Source organism: Tenrec ecaudatus, chromosome 6 (genome assembly GCF_050624435.1).
Source record: "Tenrec ecaudatus isolate mTenEca1 chromosome 6, mTenEca1.hap1, whole genome shotgun sequence".
NCBI classification, from domain to species: domain Eukaryota; kingdom Metazoa; phylum Chordata; class Mammalia; order Afrosoricida; family Tenrecidae; genus Tenrec; species Tenrec ecaudatus.
In genome coordinates, this window is record NC_134535.1 from 115784539 (window position 1) to 115804139 (window position 19601).

A 19601-nucleotide genomic window follows, 5' to 3' on the forward strand; every position below is an offset into this window, starting at 1 on the left:
AGTCTACAAAGAGTCGCAGCCTGAGACGAAGGACTCAGTGGGACTTGGGGCGATCTTTTGAAAAATAAATCTGCTTGGTCAAGTTCTCTTTTATTTGATTCATATTTGAAGGTTTTTAAAAGATTTTTAAAACAAATTCTTTAACCTTTTCTATTAATCCCTGTAGTTTTTAGTGTTTTGTTTTCCCTCAGTCATGATGAGTTTCTCCCTATTCCCCTTAATTTTTTAAGAAAATTATTTCCTTAATATTTTCTCTTCCTTCTCTGCCTCACCTTATTGTTTCTATTTAACTTTGATCGTATTGGGTTGAATTTCAACGATTCCCTCTGCTGTTTCCCCTTTTTTCTCCCTTCAGTTCTGATTTCCTGTATGTAGCAACATTCCAGCCAAGTTTCAAACTCATTCTGTATTCCTTGAAAGTCCGCTTTTCTCAAGGCCCGTATTTGTGTGTTAGTACTCCTCCCACAGATCTTCATCAGCAATTCAAACCCGATGACATTATGATTGCATCTTCAGTGCTTTCAACGCCAACCTTATTTATCATGCCTGCATTATTTCCAAAGATAAGGTCTAGAATAACTTCGGAGTGGAGCTTGTTAGCAGGTGCGTGTGTAAGAATAGTCCACTGTTGCTGAGAGATAAAGCCACGTTCCCTACATTCTGGCATTATTCTTAATGTGTGCGTTTGCTGAGCTGAAATCCCTAAGCAGCAGATTGACCTGCTTCAGACGGCTCTCTTTTCTATACGCATGTTTCCTTTTCTATCTTACTTCCTATCACCTTGTTCCTGGATTGCTTGATGGGAAAATATGGCTCGTGTTTTTCTTGTCTGATTATGTTATTGTTGGTGAGCGTCATCGAGTTGATTCTCAATCACTCTCTTTCTAGTCTTTACTCCTACTTAGACAAGCACACACTCTGCGTCTAAGTGCTCCCCCTGTGGGGACAGATTAACAACAGCGACTGGCAGGATCAGTCTGGAAACGGAAGGGAATGGCAAGTTCCTGCAACGATGACCAAACCCGCGACCATCAAGTCGATTCCAACGCGTGGTAATAGCCCTTCAGGGAGGAGGGCTTCCGAGGCTATCCGTCTTTGAGGGAGCAGACAGCCCCTCTTTCTCCTGCAGAGCGGCTCTGAGTTTGAATTGCCCACCCTATGGTCAGCAGCCCAATCCTAACCACAGGCCCACCAGGGCTCCTTCCTGTAAATAAGGGCGAGACAACCCATAACAGGAGAGTGGGAATGGTTCACAACTCCAAGAATGTGATCAATGTCAATGAATTGTACATGTGGAAGCGGTTAGAATCGTGGAGCAAAAAGAAGAGAAACTATAATTTAACTATAATTTAAAGAAAAACCAATAACGTACCTAGGAAGCCCAACAGAGTTGTTGTTATTATTATTATTATTTTTTTTTTTAAGCAACTGCTATGAAGTCAACTCTCCCTCATGGTCATCCCAGATGTGTCACAGGAGAACTGTCCCCACAGGATTCTGTAGCTGATTTTGCAGACGTCGGCTGCTAAGCTTTTCTTCGGAGGTGCCTCCAGCTAAACTCAAACCCCCAGCCTCTCGGTTAGCAGCTGGACCTGTTCACCCTTTCCAACATCCGGGGACTCCGCTCTATATTACCTCATGCTTTAATTGTATTGCATCCCCAACATTCCCGATAATGTAAACAGAAGGTCCATTTTCTTTTTGCCCCCAAAGAAGGAAAAGAAAAGAAAGAAAGTTTCCTTGGCCTCTAGAATCAACTTGGAAAACCCTGTTATGACACATCACAGCACTGCCTTAGGTCACTCACACAGGGAAATGCATAATCTCCTTGTCAGAAGTATGAACATGTGTCCTTCTTCCCCCAATTAAAATAATATTTTGCTCTTAAAATAACATGTCTAAACTCTGCAAGGTTGAGGCACATCCGGGAATGTAAACCTGGGTTTTCAAGTTTCATTTTGTCCAGTTTCACTTTTCCTTTATCACTTTCTCTCTCTCCATCATTCATTCTCACAATTGAATATTTTCTTAGATTCCACTGCATGCCAAACACTGTAAACATGGGGGAATAAAGATACAGTTCTTGACTTTTCACTTAACGTTCTGCGAGAAAACCTAGCAGGTGAAACAATTGATGATGACACTAAGTGACAAATGCTAGTGATATTCACAATTGCTGCAGGAACATAATCGTGTGACTGGAAGAGATCTTTTAGAGACAGAGAAAGCTTCAGAGAGCCATCGTCTTAAAGAATGTCTACGGGGAGGGAGAAAGGCTATACCAAATACGTGATAAACAGAGACAGAAGTTGCTGGAATGTTTCCCTGTGTCGATAATAATCATCTATAAAGCAGTAACCTGATTTTGTAGACCAATGTCTTTATTTTATATGTGTTTGTCTTCATGGAAGTGAACCTTTCCACTCGAGTCAAGCTGTAAGATCCTTGCCTTTACAAACAGGGATATTGAAACATCTTTTCTTTAGGATTAAGGTCATCTTAACATGGATCAAAGGGTAAACGGCGCAGAACACTTCGGTACTTCAGCTACGACAGGGGGGTGGAGAGTCATTTTCAGGACAACTGCCAACGTGAGGTTTTTATACATGTTTCACACAGGTTTTCGCATAGCTTTCATCTCTTAGGACTCAGGTTTCTGTCCTTAGGAGTCACCTCTCTGTCACTGAACCTGATTCTAGCAGCAGCACTGCCTAACTCTACCACACTGTAGAATGAGAACAAACACTCAAGAACGGCTTATAAAATGTGAGGAAATGAATCAAGAAATCCAATAGCCCTCCCTCTATGCCACGAGGACAGTGCTTAGGTCTCCAGCACTCGAGCAGCAAGGGTGACCAGTCTTCAAAGAGTGTAAGATCCAACACTCGAAACGCTCATGTTCTTGAGCAGGAAGACTTGACTTTATAAAGGCATGAATGTACATTTAGGTTATAAATTAGCATGATCTCAACAAAAATAGCCTTTTTCCTGGAGAGAGGCAGGATGATTCAGAACAGAAAGAAAAGTGAAACAGGAAAACTGAAGGAACACTAACATACCAGGTATTAAAATGTATCTCTAGAACCCCGCTAGTTAAAATTGTGTGATACTAGTAGTTGAAGACACAAAATGACTCAACGAAAGACAGAAATCCAGGTACAGATAGCAACTGGAAACACAGGGAATCCAGGACAGATGACTCCTCCAGGACCAGTGATGAGAGTGGTGATGCCTGGAGGGTGGAGAGAATGTGAGGTAGAAAGGGGGTACTGATTACAGGAGTCTACATATAGCCTCCTCCCTGGGAAAGGGCAGCAGAGAAGAGGGTAGGGGGAGATGTCCGACAGTGTAATATATCACAAAATAATAATAATATATGAATGATGAAGGGTTCACGAGGTGGGGGAGTGGGGAGGGAGGGGGGAAATGAGCAGCGGATAGAGATTAAGGGCTCAAGTAGAAGGCAAATGTTTTGAGAATGATGATGGCAACAAATGTACATATGTTCTTGACCCAATGGATGTATGTATGGATTGTGATAAGAATTGTATGAGCCAATAAAATTATTTAAAAATAAATAAAAATATGGAGGGAAATCTCATAATAGCTAAAAGGAAAAAAAAGACAGAAATCCAACAACAAATCCAAGTACATTTGAAAAATTAATATAGGTGGCATGTCAAATCACTGCATGTGTTGGGCTGGAGGATGGGTCAAAAACAGATGAACATTAAAATATTAAAACAGGTATTTTTGCATCACACATCTGAATAATTTCTAAACAGATCAGAAATCTCATCAGAAAGAAGAAAGGAATGGAAGAAGGGGAGGAAAGAAGAAGGGAGAGAAGGAAGGAGACATAAAAGCACTAATAGAAAACAGTTAATTCTTTGAGAATGGAAAATTTTTTAATAATTGTGGCTCAAAATTCAGAAACACTAAGTAAAATTACATATGTAATAACATGCATATTTTAAACGACTAATGAGCATACACACTACATAGCCAAAAGAAAAGAACAAATGACAGATGAGAAAAAATATTTGCATCATCTTAAAGAAGCAATATAAGACAAAAACAGAAAGTTCCCATGCACACATACGTAACAGGATATGATGTCCCCCTCATTAATAAAGAGGAAACTACAATTAAAACTGTTCTAAAATCCTGTTTCTCTCCTATCAGCAGAGCCGATCCTAAAGTCTGACAGCTTATCCTGATGGTGAGGCAACAGGGGAACCAACATTATAGAGCTCGCAGGAATACGACGCGGTACAGCTTGGTAGGGAATGACACTTGGTAATCTCCAGTAAACGTGTTCATGCAGCTGTAGTTTCTCTGAGCATTATATAGGTTCCTCAGAGGAACCTATCCCAAGAAATACTGGTCACAACGTGAACTGACTGTTACACAAGGTGATGTACTGCAGCATTAGTTGCAGCATCAGAAGTCTGGAAGCAGCCTAAAGGCGTGCCAACCCCATAGGAATTTTGTTTCCTGCTTAGAAAAAAATGCCTCAGAAACTGTTGTGACGTTGAGCACAACTAACAAGGGCACGGCTAAGGGAAAAACTCAAGTGTATGAGTGATTTTCTCATTTCCAAAAAGGTGAAATGTTAATTGATGAAAAACTTCATCTGAACATCCATCAACTATCCAAATGAATGAAAATGTGGACTCATGGTGCAAATGGAATTTGTTCCACCAGGTCAGACTGTTAATCAAGCTTTCTATGTAGAGGTTCTGAAAAGGTTGTTTAACAGTGTAGGACAAAAAAGACCTGATTTATAGCGGATGCAGGGCTGGTTTTGTCACCATGACCATGCCCCTGCTCACACAGCCATCTCAGTGTGCCAGTTTTTAGCAAAAAAAAAAAGCATGCTTCTTTTGCCCCACACACCTGACTCAACTGACCTCACCCCATGCGAATTCTTTTTGTTTCCGCGAATGAAGAGGGACATGAAAGGACAGCAAATTGATGACATAAAAGAGGTGAAGAAAAAAAAAGAGGGAGGGGTGCTGTCAGCCTTCCAAACAGATGAGTTTGAAAAATGTTTCCATGAATGGAATTGTAGATTTGACATATTAAGTGTAATGGAGAGTACTTTGAAAATGATAAGTACTTTGTTTTGTAATAGAATTTAAATACATAGCTTTGAACATTTTTCCATTTTGGGGGGAAGGTACCTCCCTGTATACACATATAGATATAAATTGTGTGTGTACATATATATGTATATGTATATATATATGATCTTTTAAAGAAACAATGGAAAAAATTTAAAACAATGATTAGCGGCTATAGGGAGAGGAGGAAAATGATACCACAGAGGGATGCCAGGTTTATCTAAATGTGCTCTGCTTTGAGTGTAGAAAAATGTAAAGTAAAATTAAAAGCAAAATTAAATTGAAAGGAAAAGCATGAGCAATCATTATCATGGAAAAAGAAAAAAAACCCTGAAGATAATCCACCTTACTGTATACTCAGTTAAGGCATAAACATACAGAAAACAATCATTTCAAATGATGCAAACACAGGACTGTCATTACTTATTGCTAATGGACAATATCCGAAGAATAAAAATAGTTCCAAAGGAATCATAAGCTGCCAGGCTGTGGCTTGTCTTTCATATTCTTTTTTTTTTTTTTGAGTCGTTTATTGAGAGGGAATGTCCATTTTAATCTTCCTGGGCTGGTTTTTAAATTTTTTTCTTTTTCTTAGTGCTGTTGCTCTTGCTGCTAGCAGCCGCCTCCTCGGGTCCACTGCTGGCGGGCTCCCCCTTCGCGGGGAGCTGCTTCTTTTTCTTTGGGATGCTCCCGCCATTTGCTGCCTCCTGAGGGTCACATGCAGGCTCCTTTCTGAGGAGAGGTTTCAGTTTCTTCCTCTTGGGGACAGGCGTCCCTTCTGGGTCACTGCTGACCAGCTCCTCCTTCTATCTCTTCTTCTTGGGTTTGGGGAGAGCAGAGAGAGCTGGGTCTTCAAATCCATTTTCCTGCGGAGCCTCCTGGGCCCTCTGCATTTTCTTCTTTTTGGGCCTTTCCCCATTGGTCTCCTGCTCAGGGCCCGCACACTCCTCAGGAGCACTGCTGTTTTCCTGAGAAGCAAGGGCAAGGGCAGCCAGTCGCTTCTTTTCCTTTTTCAAGCGTTTCTTCTCCCGCTTCTCCAGCTTTCTAGTCATCTCCTCAGCGGCCTCCTCCGCCTGCACCATTGCCTCCTTCATCACGGCCAGGTTCTTCCGGGGGACCTCCCCGGTCTAGTAGAAGGAGAGTCGCTCCTCGACTTGCTCGCGAAGCTTTTCCCCAAGTACACTTGTGGGCCCCTCAGAGAAACAATTGATCCGAGAGGCAATGCTGCATTTGTTGGCCAGGTATCGGGAGATGCGGCCTTTGTTCTTGGCAGCTGCGCAGCCAAAGAAGGTGGCGTGAAAAATGAGTCCGTATTTAGGGGTGTTTCCCCTAGTCTTCAGGGCTCTGCAACCTTGGTCCCTTTTGCTGGGCCCTGGGCATCACTCAGACACCAGGGCTGGCCCATCACTCCCACAGCAGAGGCCTGCATGGGTCAGGGGCCCTGGTCAGCCATCACTGTGAGTCTTTCATATTCTTAATGGAGTGTTTTTAAGTGACAAAATTTCATTTTTATGAAGAAAAGCAAATCAACATTTTCTCTTATGAATCAGCCTTTTTACGCTATACTAACAATTATTTGCCTAACTTGAGGTCATGAAAGGTTTCCCTTACATTTCTATAGTTTTAGTGCTTACATTTAAGTCTTTGATTTCATTCTTATTTAAATAGACTGACTTTAAATATATATATGAAGCAATTAGGAAAATCTAAATTGTGATCATATAATGAAATGCTAGTACTTTTGCAATGAAATACTATTATTTTTGCTAAGTATAATAGCTGCCTTATGATCGTTTTTTAATTATTAGATAAGCAAAGAAAGATATTTAAGGGTAAAATGACATGATCTCTATATTTTGCTCTAAATATTTCAAGGGGAATAAAATGAGAGTACATAAATGATATAGTGTTGAACTTGCGAAATGAGTCCCCAGAGGAATACACTGCCAATTTATGTGTAAGTTTGAACATATCCATAAAAAGCTAAAAACCAAAATGCACATATCCTGGTACCTAATGGCTGGGTTTGAACCCTGCCCTTCACTACTTAACCCTTTGGTTTTAAAAAAACTCACTGACATTGAGTTGATTCTGACTCACAGTAACCCTATAAGACGGGGGAGAACTGACTCTGGTTTTCTGAGACTGTAAACCCTCCTCCTGAGGAGCCAGTGGTGGTTTTGAACCACCGACCTTGCAGTTTGTGGAGCAACGTGTAACCATTACACTACCAGGGTTCCTCTGTGGCCTTAGACAAATTAAGTAATCTTTTTGCCTCAATTTTCTCATCTTTTAAATGAGTACTCTCCTTATAATGCAATTGTGAGAATCACATGTTAATATACGTGAAGTGCTCAATACATTGTCCTTGAGCAATCAAAAGAGAAGGAAATCATTTACATCCTGGAATTTCTGGTGAGACCTCACAAGCACCAGGGCAGTACAGGGAAAACCACGGCCCACAGTAAGGGTTAATCTTAACTTTCCATTATAAAAAAACAATGCCACGGGGTCAATTCCAACTCTCAGCAACCCTATGGGATAGAGCAGAACTGCCCCTTGAGGCTTTCCAAGGTGTACATCTTTACAGGAGCAGAAAGCCTCATCTTCGTGCTAAGGAACATCTAGTGGGTTTGAACCACTGACCTTTTAATTAGCAGTCCAATGGGTAACCCATTACCACAACCGGGAATCCCAACACACAATAGTCCAGACTATGGCTAAACCTCAACATGATCAAGAAGGGCCACCAGTAAAGTTAAGTCCCTACAAGTACAAAACTCAACACACTTAAAAGTAGGTAATAAAAGTAGCAGGTCCAGAACACAATAAAAAAAATTTTCTGTGCAAAAAATACTGGACAAAGAAGCAGGTTAAGAAAAAAAACAATAAAAATAGACACGAGGAGCTGATATCAAGGGCTCAAGTAGAAAACAAATGTTCTGAGAATGATGAAGGCAACAAATGTACAAATGTGCTTGACACATGGATGGATGGATGGATGGATGGATGGATGGATGGACTACGATGAGAGTTGTTCAAGCCCCCAATAAAATAATCTGAAAAACAGACATGGGAGGGGGAAAAAAAATAACGGACATGAGAGGATTCAGATGTGAAAGTTAGCAGATATGGACTTTAGGTTAGTTACTATAAATCTAACAAAGGATGCAAAGGAAAACATGTTCTCAATAAGTGATCTCACTAGAGAATTAAAATTATAAGAAAGTATCAAATAGAAATCCCAAAACTATGCATCCAATAACTGAATTAAATTTTCATTGTACACAATTAAAAGTACATTTGAGATAGGAAAAGAGGGTTAATGAACTTGAAGGAAGGTCCAAGCAAATTAATCAGAAGCACAGAAGTTAAATTAGTAAGAAATGCATTTCAGTACTCTAAGGAATAAAATCCAACACTCACACACTTTAGGTCAAAGAAGAAAGTGACCGGTGAAATAGGGAAAAATGTATATTTCGAGGTAGTTTATTGTGCCAACATGGCCAATAAACACATGTGAAGTTAACTGAAGGGCAAGGGGATAAAGGGCTCAGTGAGCCTCACCTTTCACCTTTCGGTGCAGCTGCCTTAGCCAGGTCCCTGCTTCAGCTGGCAAAGCTCATTTCCTGGAAGACATCCCCAAGGAGAAGTAGCATGGACCTACCCCGATGCAGCCCTGGCTGTTTCTCTAAAGTACCCAGACTAACACAATTTGAAAAAAAATTTTTTTTAATTACCTAAATTGGGTAGAAAAACCTATAAACCAGAAAACCCAGAACACTCCAGGCAAGATAAATATAACAAAAATCATACTAAGTGCGCCTGGATCAAACTATTGCTGTCGTTACTGGTTGCCATCAAGTTAACTCACGCAACCCCTCGATGCGGAGCAGAAGGCTCCGTGGGTTTCAGGGCTCGGCCCTTTCAGACGCAGACTGCCAACCTGGTCTTACACGGCACCTCTGGCAGCATTTAAACCTCCAACCTTCTGGCTAGCAATTGAGTACATAATCATTTCTGCTAACCAAGGACTCCACAAATTAGTGGAGAAAAAAAAGGCAAATATTGATTGGCCACAACCAGGATAATATGGGACATCATATACAAGAAATCAAGAAGAAATGCAATTCCAAGAAATAGAATAATATATTTAAAGTGCTGAAATAAAACTGTCATCTGAAAGCTCAATATCCAACAAAATATATGTGAAACATGAGGGCCTTTTCAGATACACAGAAGCTGGGGGAATGAATTACAATAGCCTTGCACTGTAAAAAATGCCCACGGAAAAACAATCCAGGTTGAAGAGAAATTAGACTAGATGGAAATTCAGATTTACAGGAAGGAGTAGAGAACACTGGAAATAATCTGGGTATGAGAAACATAAAATACCCACTTAGCTTTGTTTTCCTCCTGATGATTTCCTTAAAAGACAAATAACTGTTAGGACTAAAGTGATATTTTTGTAAGGTGCCGTTTGCAGCATATGTTGATGAAGAACACAACAGTAACAACACCCAGGACTGGTGAGGGTGTGACTGGAACTGTTGTCCAGGTCCTTACTCTGGAGACATGCAAAGTGGGACAACAATCATTCTAGAATATCTAGGTAAACGGATAAGTTCGGGATGCATGTTGTAATTCCTAGAGCAATTATCGAAACATAAAGCACCGTTTGTTGATCTAAAAAGTCAATAGGCAAAATAAAATGAAAAACAAACAAACAACACTAGAAAATATTTGAAGAATTCAAAAGAAAGGAAGAAACGAATAACAAATATATAAGTAAGGAAAAACAGAACACAAATGGTAAGACGACAGACTTAGTTCTCACCATATTAATAATTACATGAAATGTAAATGTACAAACACCATGGGTGAACCTTGAAAAGATTATGATGAGTGAGATATGTTAGACACAAGAGGATGAACATTGTAAAATACCATTTCTTATACAAAGTATACAAAGACGAAAGTTTATTATACATAGAAAAAAAGCTGACAGAAGAAAAGGAGAAAATAGGGAAACATAATCATACTTAGGTATCTAAACATCCATCTTTCAGTAGTGAATAGAAAAAATAGGCATCCACACACAAACCTCTAAATCTGAAAAGGCTATTCATCAACCGTGCCTAAATGACATGTCCAGAATTCTACCAGAAACATCGTAACTAGAAATGCATTCTTCTCAAATGCACTTGAAGCACATACCTAAATAAGCCAAAAAATAATGTCACTAATTTCAAAAGATATAAGGATCTTACAATGGATAATCTCTAAACATAACAGAATTTCATATTCAGGGTCAGTAACAAGATATACAAGAATTCCACAGTATTTGGAAATGTAACAACTCTACAAAACAAATGCGTCACAAGAGAAATGAGAAATTACTTGTAACCAGTGATAACCAAAACACAGTATAGTAAAATTTAAATAATAGAGCTAAAGCAGGGTTTAGAGGAAATTTTACAGCTTTGTCTATATTGGGGGGAGGGGGATATGGTTTAAAACCAATGATCCAAGTTTCTACCATAAAAGGCTAGAAGGTGAAGTCCAAATTAAGCTCAGAATAAATAGAAGAGATATAAAAATAAATATTAGAAAAGAAAGTAATGAAATAAAAACAGACAAAAAATAACAAAACAAAAAGTAAGTTCTTTAAATAAAATAATTAAAAATTGACAAACCCCAAGACTTTTTTCCTCACTCAAAAAAAGGAAGGAAAGAAAATAAAAATAACCAATATCAAGAATAAAAAGGGAATACTACAAAACCCACAAACATCAGATTAATTATAAGAAAATACTATCAACAACTTTATAGCAGTTAAATTTAAAAACATATTATTTGCAAAATGTAATATTTCTAAGTAAATTCCTGACACATAGAACCCTGTAGATCAGTGGTTCTCAACCTTCCTAAAGCCGGGACCCTTTAACACAGTTCCTCATGTTGTGGTGACCCCCAAACATAACATTATTTTCGTTGCTACTTCATCACTGTCATTTTGCTGCTGTTATAATCGGGTCACCCCTGTGAAAGGGCTGTTCAACCCCCAAAAGGGTCGCGACCCACCGGTTGAGAACCGCTGCTGTAGATGGCCCTGTAAGCTATCCTCTTGAGTGAAAAACGTAAGAGAGTACGCAGAAAAGCTAACAGAACGAATCTTCTACAGTGGTAGAAGCAGATCAGTCGTTGAACCTGGGGCAGAGGGTCAGCGAGTGGCAACTGACTGCAAAGGCGCACAAAGGAATTTCTGGAGGGATGGAAATGATCTAATTCTGGATTGGGCAGTAGTTACACACATGTATACACACTGTCAAAACTCATCACCCTGTACATTAATAACCTGAACGCAGGCGAATGCTAAATATATCTCAATAAAACAGATTTTTTTAACCAATTAAAAACAACCACACCAGCATGAAGTAATATCACTCAGCCAAGGATTTTTAAATTATTTTTATTCAGGAAGATTTTGTGTGGATTACATAGAACAAATAAAATAAGAATATAAAATTTAAAATTTAATTATTTTGAAAGGAAAACTAACCACCTTCCTGTCGATTATATACCCTGTTAAGAAGATAAGTCACTGCCCTGAGAGTCAGTGGTGACTCATAGCAAATCCTTGGGGGTTTCAGAACCTGGAACTGTTTGTGAGAGGAGCAAACTCAGTCTTTCTCCAGAGGAGCTGCTGGTGGTTTTGAACTGCCAACCATGCAGCCCAACTCGTAATCAGTACAAACACAGGAAATAAAAACTATGCCACTTGAGTTCACACATGGAACCTTCCTGTGTGATAAAACCCAGCACAGTGCCTTAGGAGACAATTGGGTGACTGTAAGAAACCCGCCGTCCGTAGACCTGAGTTCAAAGGATGACTCTGTGTAACCTTTTAGCATTGCGACATTAAGTAACTCACTGAATCCTTTGACCTTTCTTCATTAATTCCTGGGGTTTATATAAAGATCGTGGTTGGCGTGAGCCACCAAGTTGACTCTGACTCAGCAATCCAATAGCGCTTCCTAGGGTGCAATCTCTATGGGAGTCAGTCAGCAGGCCTATTCTCCCACCGAGCTGCAGGGCTCCAAGTGCCCACCTTTCAATTATCAGCTGAACACAGAACCAAACCACCAGCAGGGCAGGGCTCCTCCACGTAAAGATTGAGGGATAGTATTTAAAAGCATCTGGTGAAGCACACTACAAATAAAGCTATGTTGCTCATCGTAAGTCTCGATAGACACTGGCTACATGAAGAAATGAAGTAGGCAGACAAGAATGTGAACAGAGAGAGGGAGGCAGACAGGAAGCAGACCAGGGAGAGCATGCTTTTAGTCAGTGTTTGTCTCTCAGTGCAGAACACAGTCTTCCCAACCCTAATTACTGAATGCCCATGTTCCTATCATGAGGAGTTAATGGGGAGGATAGGGCTAATCTCCCAGAAGGAACAGACCTTCACCCTACTTTGAATCACACAATTCTGGCCTAACAACCCCCATGCCGGCAAATAGCATGTAGAGGAAGCTACGTGTCTAATCTGAGACCCCATGGGCTTTCCTTGGGTTCCTAAGAATTGCTAGGAGTATTCTCTTACTACGGACCTTTGAAATGCCAACAGAATTGAAGAGACGGCTCAAAGTGTTCCATTTATCTTTCCCCTCGGATTTTTGGAGATGTCACTATAACTGAGATAACCAGAGCATATATTTCATGGCTACAGCATCAGTGACTAAATCAAGCGGCTGACTGCTTTTCAGTAATGTTACAAAGAAGGACACAAGGTTCCGAGAGTTCTCCAAAGTTGTGCAACAGCTTAAAACCCTAGAGAGTAAGCATGGATAACCCGCACTACAGACCAGAGGAGCCCCACATCGACATCTAAGGATGTGGTCCAGGAAAGCAGGGAGCCTAGCAAGGGAGCACTCACTCATGAAGCGGCCTGATTATCCACTAGCGATTTTAACAGAATGCCACGGTGGCACATAAAAAGGACAAGAGCTAAGAGATGGATGGGAGGAGAAGAGCATCAGGTAAGAGAGTCCTGAAAGAAGTGATGCCTGTGCCGAATCCTACAGGATAGTTAGGTGCTATTTGGGCAAAAACAAACTGCAGGCCGCGTCATGCGTTCAAAGACTCAAAAGGTTTGGAAGATGCCACTGCCAGGGAACTGCGGCTAACTCTCTATGAATGGAGTGTATGTGGTGAAGAGAAATTGCTTGGTGTGGCTCTCTGGCTATAATCTTTTAACTCTCACCGAGTGACTGGGTAGGAGCATGAAAATACAGAATAGAAGGCTCTCACTTGAAGATTTGTCAGTTTTGCCGTTTCACTGGAGAGAAGTCAGAGGGAAATCCCACAACCATCAAGAAAGAAGAGCCACCGGGGAAGTGTATGCAAGAACCCTCCAATCCCACCCGAAGTGGTGGAGGTGTCAAGGGCACCAGAGGCCACAGCTCTGAGGCGAGGGGACACAGCGGAGAAGCTGCACTGAGCCCAGGACACAAAGCAGTGGGCTTTGCAGCCCAAAGAACAAGTAAACCTGAGTGCCTTTAAGTAGGAGGCTGGCCTGCAATGTAGGATACATTCCCCAGCATGAAGGAGCTCTGTGACACTTGTCCGAGCAGGGTCAGAGGCCAATGGACCAGGTGGCTGAAAGGGCGCCCAGAGAGACATGGCTGAGAAGCTCTGTGGTATTGACAAAAGAACTATAGTCGTAGCCTTTCAAGACCTGTTACCTTCCCTAATAAACCCCTACAATTGTGAAGGTTGCCTGCGAGCTGTGTGGCTACTGCAATGGACTGATGACCAAATGCTGCTGAGAAGCAGTGTCCATGTCCAGGAAGATGTCACAAGAAAGGAGGTTGGAGGCATGACTGACATCTGCCTACTGGCAATTCTTCTTACGCTGGTGTCGAGCTGGATTCGCCTCCCGAACTGTAGAACCACAGAAGCCAAAAGTGACTCCCACTCCATGGCCTCACATGGGCAGGGTCTTAGGAGAATCTTTCATTGCCTTTACATCAGGCTTGTGGTTGTTGGGGGCCATCCAGTCGATCTCAAATCACAGCAACCCGTGTGACAAGACAGAAGTGACAGGGTTTCCCAGCAGAGGCAACTGCTTTCTCCTGTGGAACTGCTGGACAGATTAGAACTGCCAACCTTTGGGCTACCAGTGAAGCATTACAGGGACTGTGTGTAAAGACTAAAGAATGCTATTGAAGGCTATCTGTGAAAGCACACGGCAAATCAAGTTATAACGTGCATAGTAAGCTTCCACAGATGCTGGTAAAGGAAGAACTAAAATGGATAAAGTGGCGCAGATAGGGAGAGGCAAGCTAATGGTTAGCGGCCACTCTTTGAATCAGGCTTACACAGTGTCTCTTTTACCTTGAAGATGAGGACAAGCCAGTGCAGGATTTTAGACAAGCAGTCCATGCAATCAAATAGTATTTTCACAAATTCATTTTGGCAACTGTGTGGAGAACAGATTGGAGAGGGGCAAAAGATGAGGTAAGAAAACTGGTTAGGAGCCAGTTGAGGTGATCACTGTGGGACTGGCAGGGGTCTCGAACAGCAGCACTCAGAATTGCGAGGAGGGGTACAGACGGAGGAGGCTCTCAAGACTTGTTTTTGGAGTTATGTGAAGGTGAGAAAAAAGCCGGGATCAAGCACGATTCCCAGGACTCGAGCTTGGATGTCTAAGCGGACAGACCTGTTGTTCATGGAGACAGAGTAAGTCCGCTTATATTTGAAAGCATATAAAACAATGACACTGTGCTAACTTAAAAAAAAGTAAGACAAACAAAAGCAGTTGCTGCTTTAGACAGTAAAGAAGCCCATCGCTGAGAAAAATCAAAAGCTGAAATTCACAGAGAGGAGTAAGTCAGAGTTAAAGGCATTCCTGTCTAATACATGCTGATGAATGTATAATCAAACAACGCCAAAGAAAATTCACTAACAAGAGAGCCATCTGCTGCCTTTCAAGAATAGTGCAGCAAGGCAATGCCACAAGAAACATGGAAGAAAGCCAAGAGTTTCTGACCAATTCACACGGTACAAAAAATATCTGACACCTCCAGCCAAGAAAACTAGAAGTTTAATTCCAAAAAGTCAGCACTTTCAAGTAATAGCCAAGTGCTTTCACTTAGTTATTCCTCTTTGTATAAAACCACCACAATTTAACTATAAAGCATCGTGTGAAATGAAACACTTACCTGCCATCATTGCTATCATGCTGGCTTTGTAGATATTAGTAAGAGATCCAAGTTCTCCTGTTGCCAAGATCGTTTTGAGATGAGCCTCTCCACAGGCCTTGCGAAACTGCCGAATCTCATCGTAGAGGGCTGGGGAAGGGAATAATTGAAGTCGTTACCAGGCAGGCAAGTGATAACATAACTTGGCAGCCGTTTAGAGCTGGTAGAACCCATTTTAGATTTAGGAAACACAAACCATTTGTCACTTTCTAAAAATCACCCCAATTCAATATTGCCTGGAGCATTCTGTTGCAGTTCACATCCTGTTACGGAGAATGCTTAGTTTGCTACCATGAAACTGTTTCTAAGCCCTGGCCCGAGGTCCAGAGTCATGGAGCTTTTCAAATACCATCACCGTGACATTCAAATTACAAACAGTGTCTGTCTCTCCCATATGACAATTACATATAAGGAAGGGGAAGAAATCTATCTAGCATACTACGGTATGACACTTTGCGAACTTAAAAAATAAACGAGGTCCTTATTAATTCTTCCATTCTCTTGTCAGGATGTAAAGTGGGCCTTTCTGTGGCGTACTACTGAAAATGAAGACAGGACAGCTTGTCCCAGTCTCTGCCAGCATGTGTGTCTCCCTATCTGTAGGGGTGTGTGTCACACAGCGTAGTAACTCACGCTGTCCCACGAACCTGCTCTCCTGTATCAGACCAAACAGAATTCGTAATAATGTTTACCATTAATTTTCATCAGAAACATGATAGCGGTAACTTGCTAAAATGTAGTATTTCTCACAATTTATAGTACTGAAAAGGATTTAACTTTGAGAACAAAGGTTTGACCCAAGCCATGGTTTTTTCTATGGCCTCATATGCATGGGAACGTTGGACACTGTCTAAGGAAAACCGAAGAAGCATCAATGCATTTGAAATGTGGTGCTGGAGAAGAACATTCAAAGCACCTGGTCTGCTAAAAGAACAAACGGGGGGTGGGTGGTGGGTGGGGGGGGGCGTGTTAAGAAGCATGACCACAGTGCTCTTTAGAAGCAAGGATGGGAAACTTCGTCTCACATGTCGAACATACTGCCAGGAAAGACCAATCCCTGGAGATGAACATCATGCTTGGGAAAGGGAAGGGGCAGCAAAAGAGAGGAAGGCTCTCCAAGAAGAGGCGGGTTGACACCGGGGCTGAAACAATGGGTCCGGGAGTGGCGACAATGATGAGCATGGCACAGGACCAGGCCGTGTTTTCTTCTGTTGTGCACAGCGTTGCTATGGGTTGTAACTGACTTAACGGCACAGAAAAACAACAGCATGAATACTAACAACAAAATTTTATAGAGACTTTCTACATTGGATTCCAAAATTACCATTTCCAACATTATTACTTAATGAGCCTTTTGTGATGTTTTCCTTTCTTTTCCTTTCACTACGACCTCATTCTTCGAAAAAGTTATTGGCATGGGTTTCCGAACGGTACAACAGAACCAGAGGAAGACTGCATTTCATCTGTGCTATACTCCACCCTGGCTGACTCATCCCTTCCTTGGGACCCTTCTGTGAGGGTATGTCCTATTGTCTACAGGTGGGTTTTGGGTCTCTGCTCTGACTCGCCCCCTCCTTCTCAATAATATGGGTTTTTTTTTTGTTTGTTTGGGGTCTTCTGGTGCTTGTTACCTGATTCCGTTGATACCTCATAGCACAGGCTTTTGTGCTTCTTCCATGTGGGCTTGTTACTTCTCTGCTAGCTAGCCGATTAAGTCTTTATGGGAGTAGAGAGAATCCTCTTTCTCTCCAGGAGTGCTGGTGGATTCAGACAGTTGACCTTGCTGCTAGTAACCCAATGTGTAACCCACTATGCTACCAGGCCTCTTAGAGAATGCATTAGAAGATTCAAAAAGTAAATTAGCCTAGAGGTTTAGTCTTATAACTATATGCTTATGAAAAATGCTTTTGTAATTGTAACTATCTAAAAACCCCAGTTATCAGATCAATTCCAACTCATAGCAACGTAGTGAGACTATAAATTTTTACTTGGACAAATAGCCTCTTCTTTCTTTGGAGAGGCAGCTGGTGGGTCTGAACCACACACTTTGCAGTTAGCAGTGTAGTGATTACCCAACAGCACCATCATGGCTCCCATAACAAATTACTGGGATGTTTTAATAAAAAATGTCTGCTCAAACATTACACGAAAATATTGACAGTCATTTGGGTGTCACACACCCTCTGACAGTGTCACTCAGTGTAGTCCACACCGCCAACTCCACCTAGTATGTGTTTTCTGCCTGGCCAGATAGCATCAAATCCATGTGAACAAAGCCACCTGTAGTGTAGTGCAGAGATGCAGTCCACCCTATGCATCCTGAGTTCAATACTACACCTGGTTCTGTAGAGTTCCACACACCAGTCTTGAAAAGTGTAATTAAACACACACATACACACACACCGTGTACTTCAACACACACACAGACACGCGTACACACAGCATCTCCCTCAAAAAAAGTACACATGCCCACACATACATAGACACACACTAAAATAAAAATTGAAAGAAGAATATCTTACCTCAGTCAAGGTAAGAATTTTAATAAACAAATATTAAAGTGGGAGCATTAAAATTCTTCAAAGACTATCTCGCACAGTCCTTTGGAAAGAACACTAATGGATGAAGCTCTTGCCCTTCATCAGTTTTGTCACACCCTCTTCTTGAACTACAGCTGCTGCTACACTGTCGTGTCTGAGATCAGATCCTTAACTTTCTCCTTATGCGTACGTTTCTTAATAAGTAGTTTTACTGTAAGTACATGGCTAAAACTCAGATAGAGAAAACACTCATAAAAAATAGAAGGGTTAGGATTCGCATTTTAAATGAGACGTCCACAGTTCATAGGGTTACTACAGCACATTTAAATGACTGAAATATGTCTCAAGTCAGCACACTGAAGCCAAACCATAGAAGTTGAAACAAGATGACCACAGCTTGCCTTCCCCACACTGGACAGCCTAAGCATAAGTCAAAGCTCAAAAGTGGAAGCTGAGAACAAGTCAAGGCAAACATCCCATTCAAGATGGTTGATCAAAGTTAAGAGTCCGTGACCACCAAGAGATGGTATCCATGGAAGGTTTTGAAAGAAAGAATTGAACGTTTTCTTCAAAATTGGGTAGTTCTGAGTACAAGAAATGATCAGAGATGCCACCTGCCTGCTTGACCTATGAGGAAAGCACCTTCCCATATGTCCAATGTGGCAATGTGTGAGAAGAGGAGCAGTAAAGGACTATGCACCAATGACAATTCATATTCTCTTCTTTCAGAGGAAGAATATTGGATGGGATGACATGTGCCGAGCCACTGACGCTGAAAGGAGAAAGTGGTTCTCTCAGAAGTGACACAGCAATCTTGTGATCTAAAAATGTAAGAATGTTAATCCATATTTGACTTGTGCTTTGATGAATGACGTCCGTCCACAGCAGCGTGTTGTCATCAAAAGCAGGCTTCAGAGTCTGACAAATGCAGGCTGCATGGGCAGCAACATCACTCCCAGGGCGACCCGGGCAAGTCTCTACTTTCAGCCTCAGTGCCATCCTGAAATGATGGATAAGACGCTGACCAGATAGGGCTACTGTACGGATTATAAAACAGAATACAAATAAAATACACACTGCCTGGGATACTATAATTACGCCAAAGGCTTAATTACGATTAAATTCAGAATTCTAGTAAAACGAATTGCCTTTAAAAGTTGTTGGGTAAAAGCGAGATCTTACTTCACAACCTGACCCAAATCCCTGTATAGCACCACATTCTGCCATATGAATTAGTGCCTACCCTAACCAGTAGATAGGGCTAGCAAATACTTTATTATTACGACATTCGTCAACATGTGGACTTTGCTCTGAATAACACAATCCTTATCCATGGAGCCTTACTGCATTTATAGATAAAGCCACTGTGTTTTGTATTTGAAGAGTGTAGTCCACTCTTTTGATAACCAGTGAATCCCTTCACCGATTTCTTTTAACTGTTGCTGAACTTTTTATTGAGATTTGAGTGGAAGCTTACGGTGCATTCTTTCCCCATTGCTCATGCGCAGTTTTACTTTGTGACACTGAATGTAAGGCCCACTCCCCACGCTTACCATTTCTTTGTCGTCCTTCCCAACCCCTATTAGCTTCCGATCTTCTCCCCCGCAAATGCTGCCCTTGGGATCTCAGATAGTTGTTTGTTCTAAGGAGGGCGACTTCCCTTCACTCTC

The 19601-nt window shown here is 41.4% G+C and overlaps 1 protein-coding gene and 1 non-coding gene across 2 annotated transcripts in view; both read right to left on the reverse strand.

Moving 5' to 3' along the window:
* Positions 1 to 19601, reverse strand: part of DERA (deoxyribose-phosphate aldolase) — a 164211-nt gene that overhangs the window by 61563 nt on the left and 83047 nt on the right. The window contains exon 6 of the mRNA XM_075552024.1: positions 15353 to 15481. Coding sequence (XP_075408139.1) covers positions 15353 to 15481 — 129 coding nt within the window. The remainder of the gene's footprint in view (positions 1 to 15352; positions 15482 to 19601) is intronic.
* LOC142452280 (small nucleolar RNA SNORD86) lies at positions 6504 to 6589 on the reverse strand. The gene has a single exon (XR_012785300.1). It is a non-coding gene; the product is annotated as a small nucleolar RNA SNORD86 (small nucleolar RNA).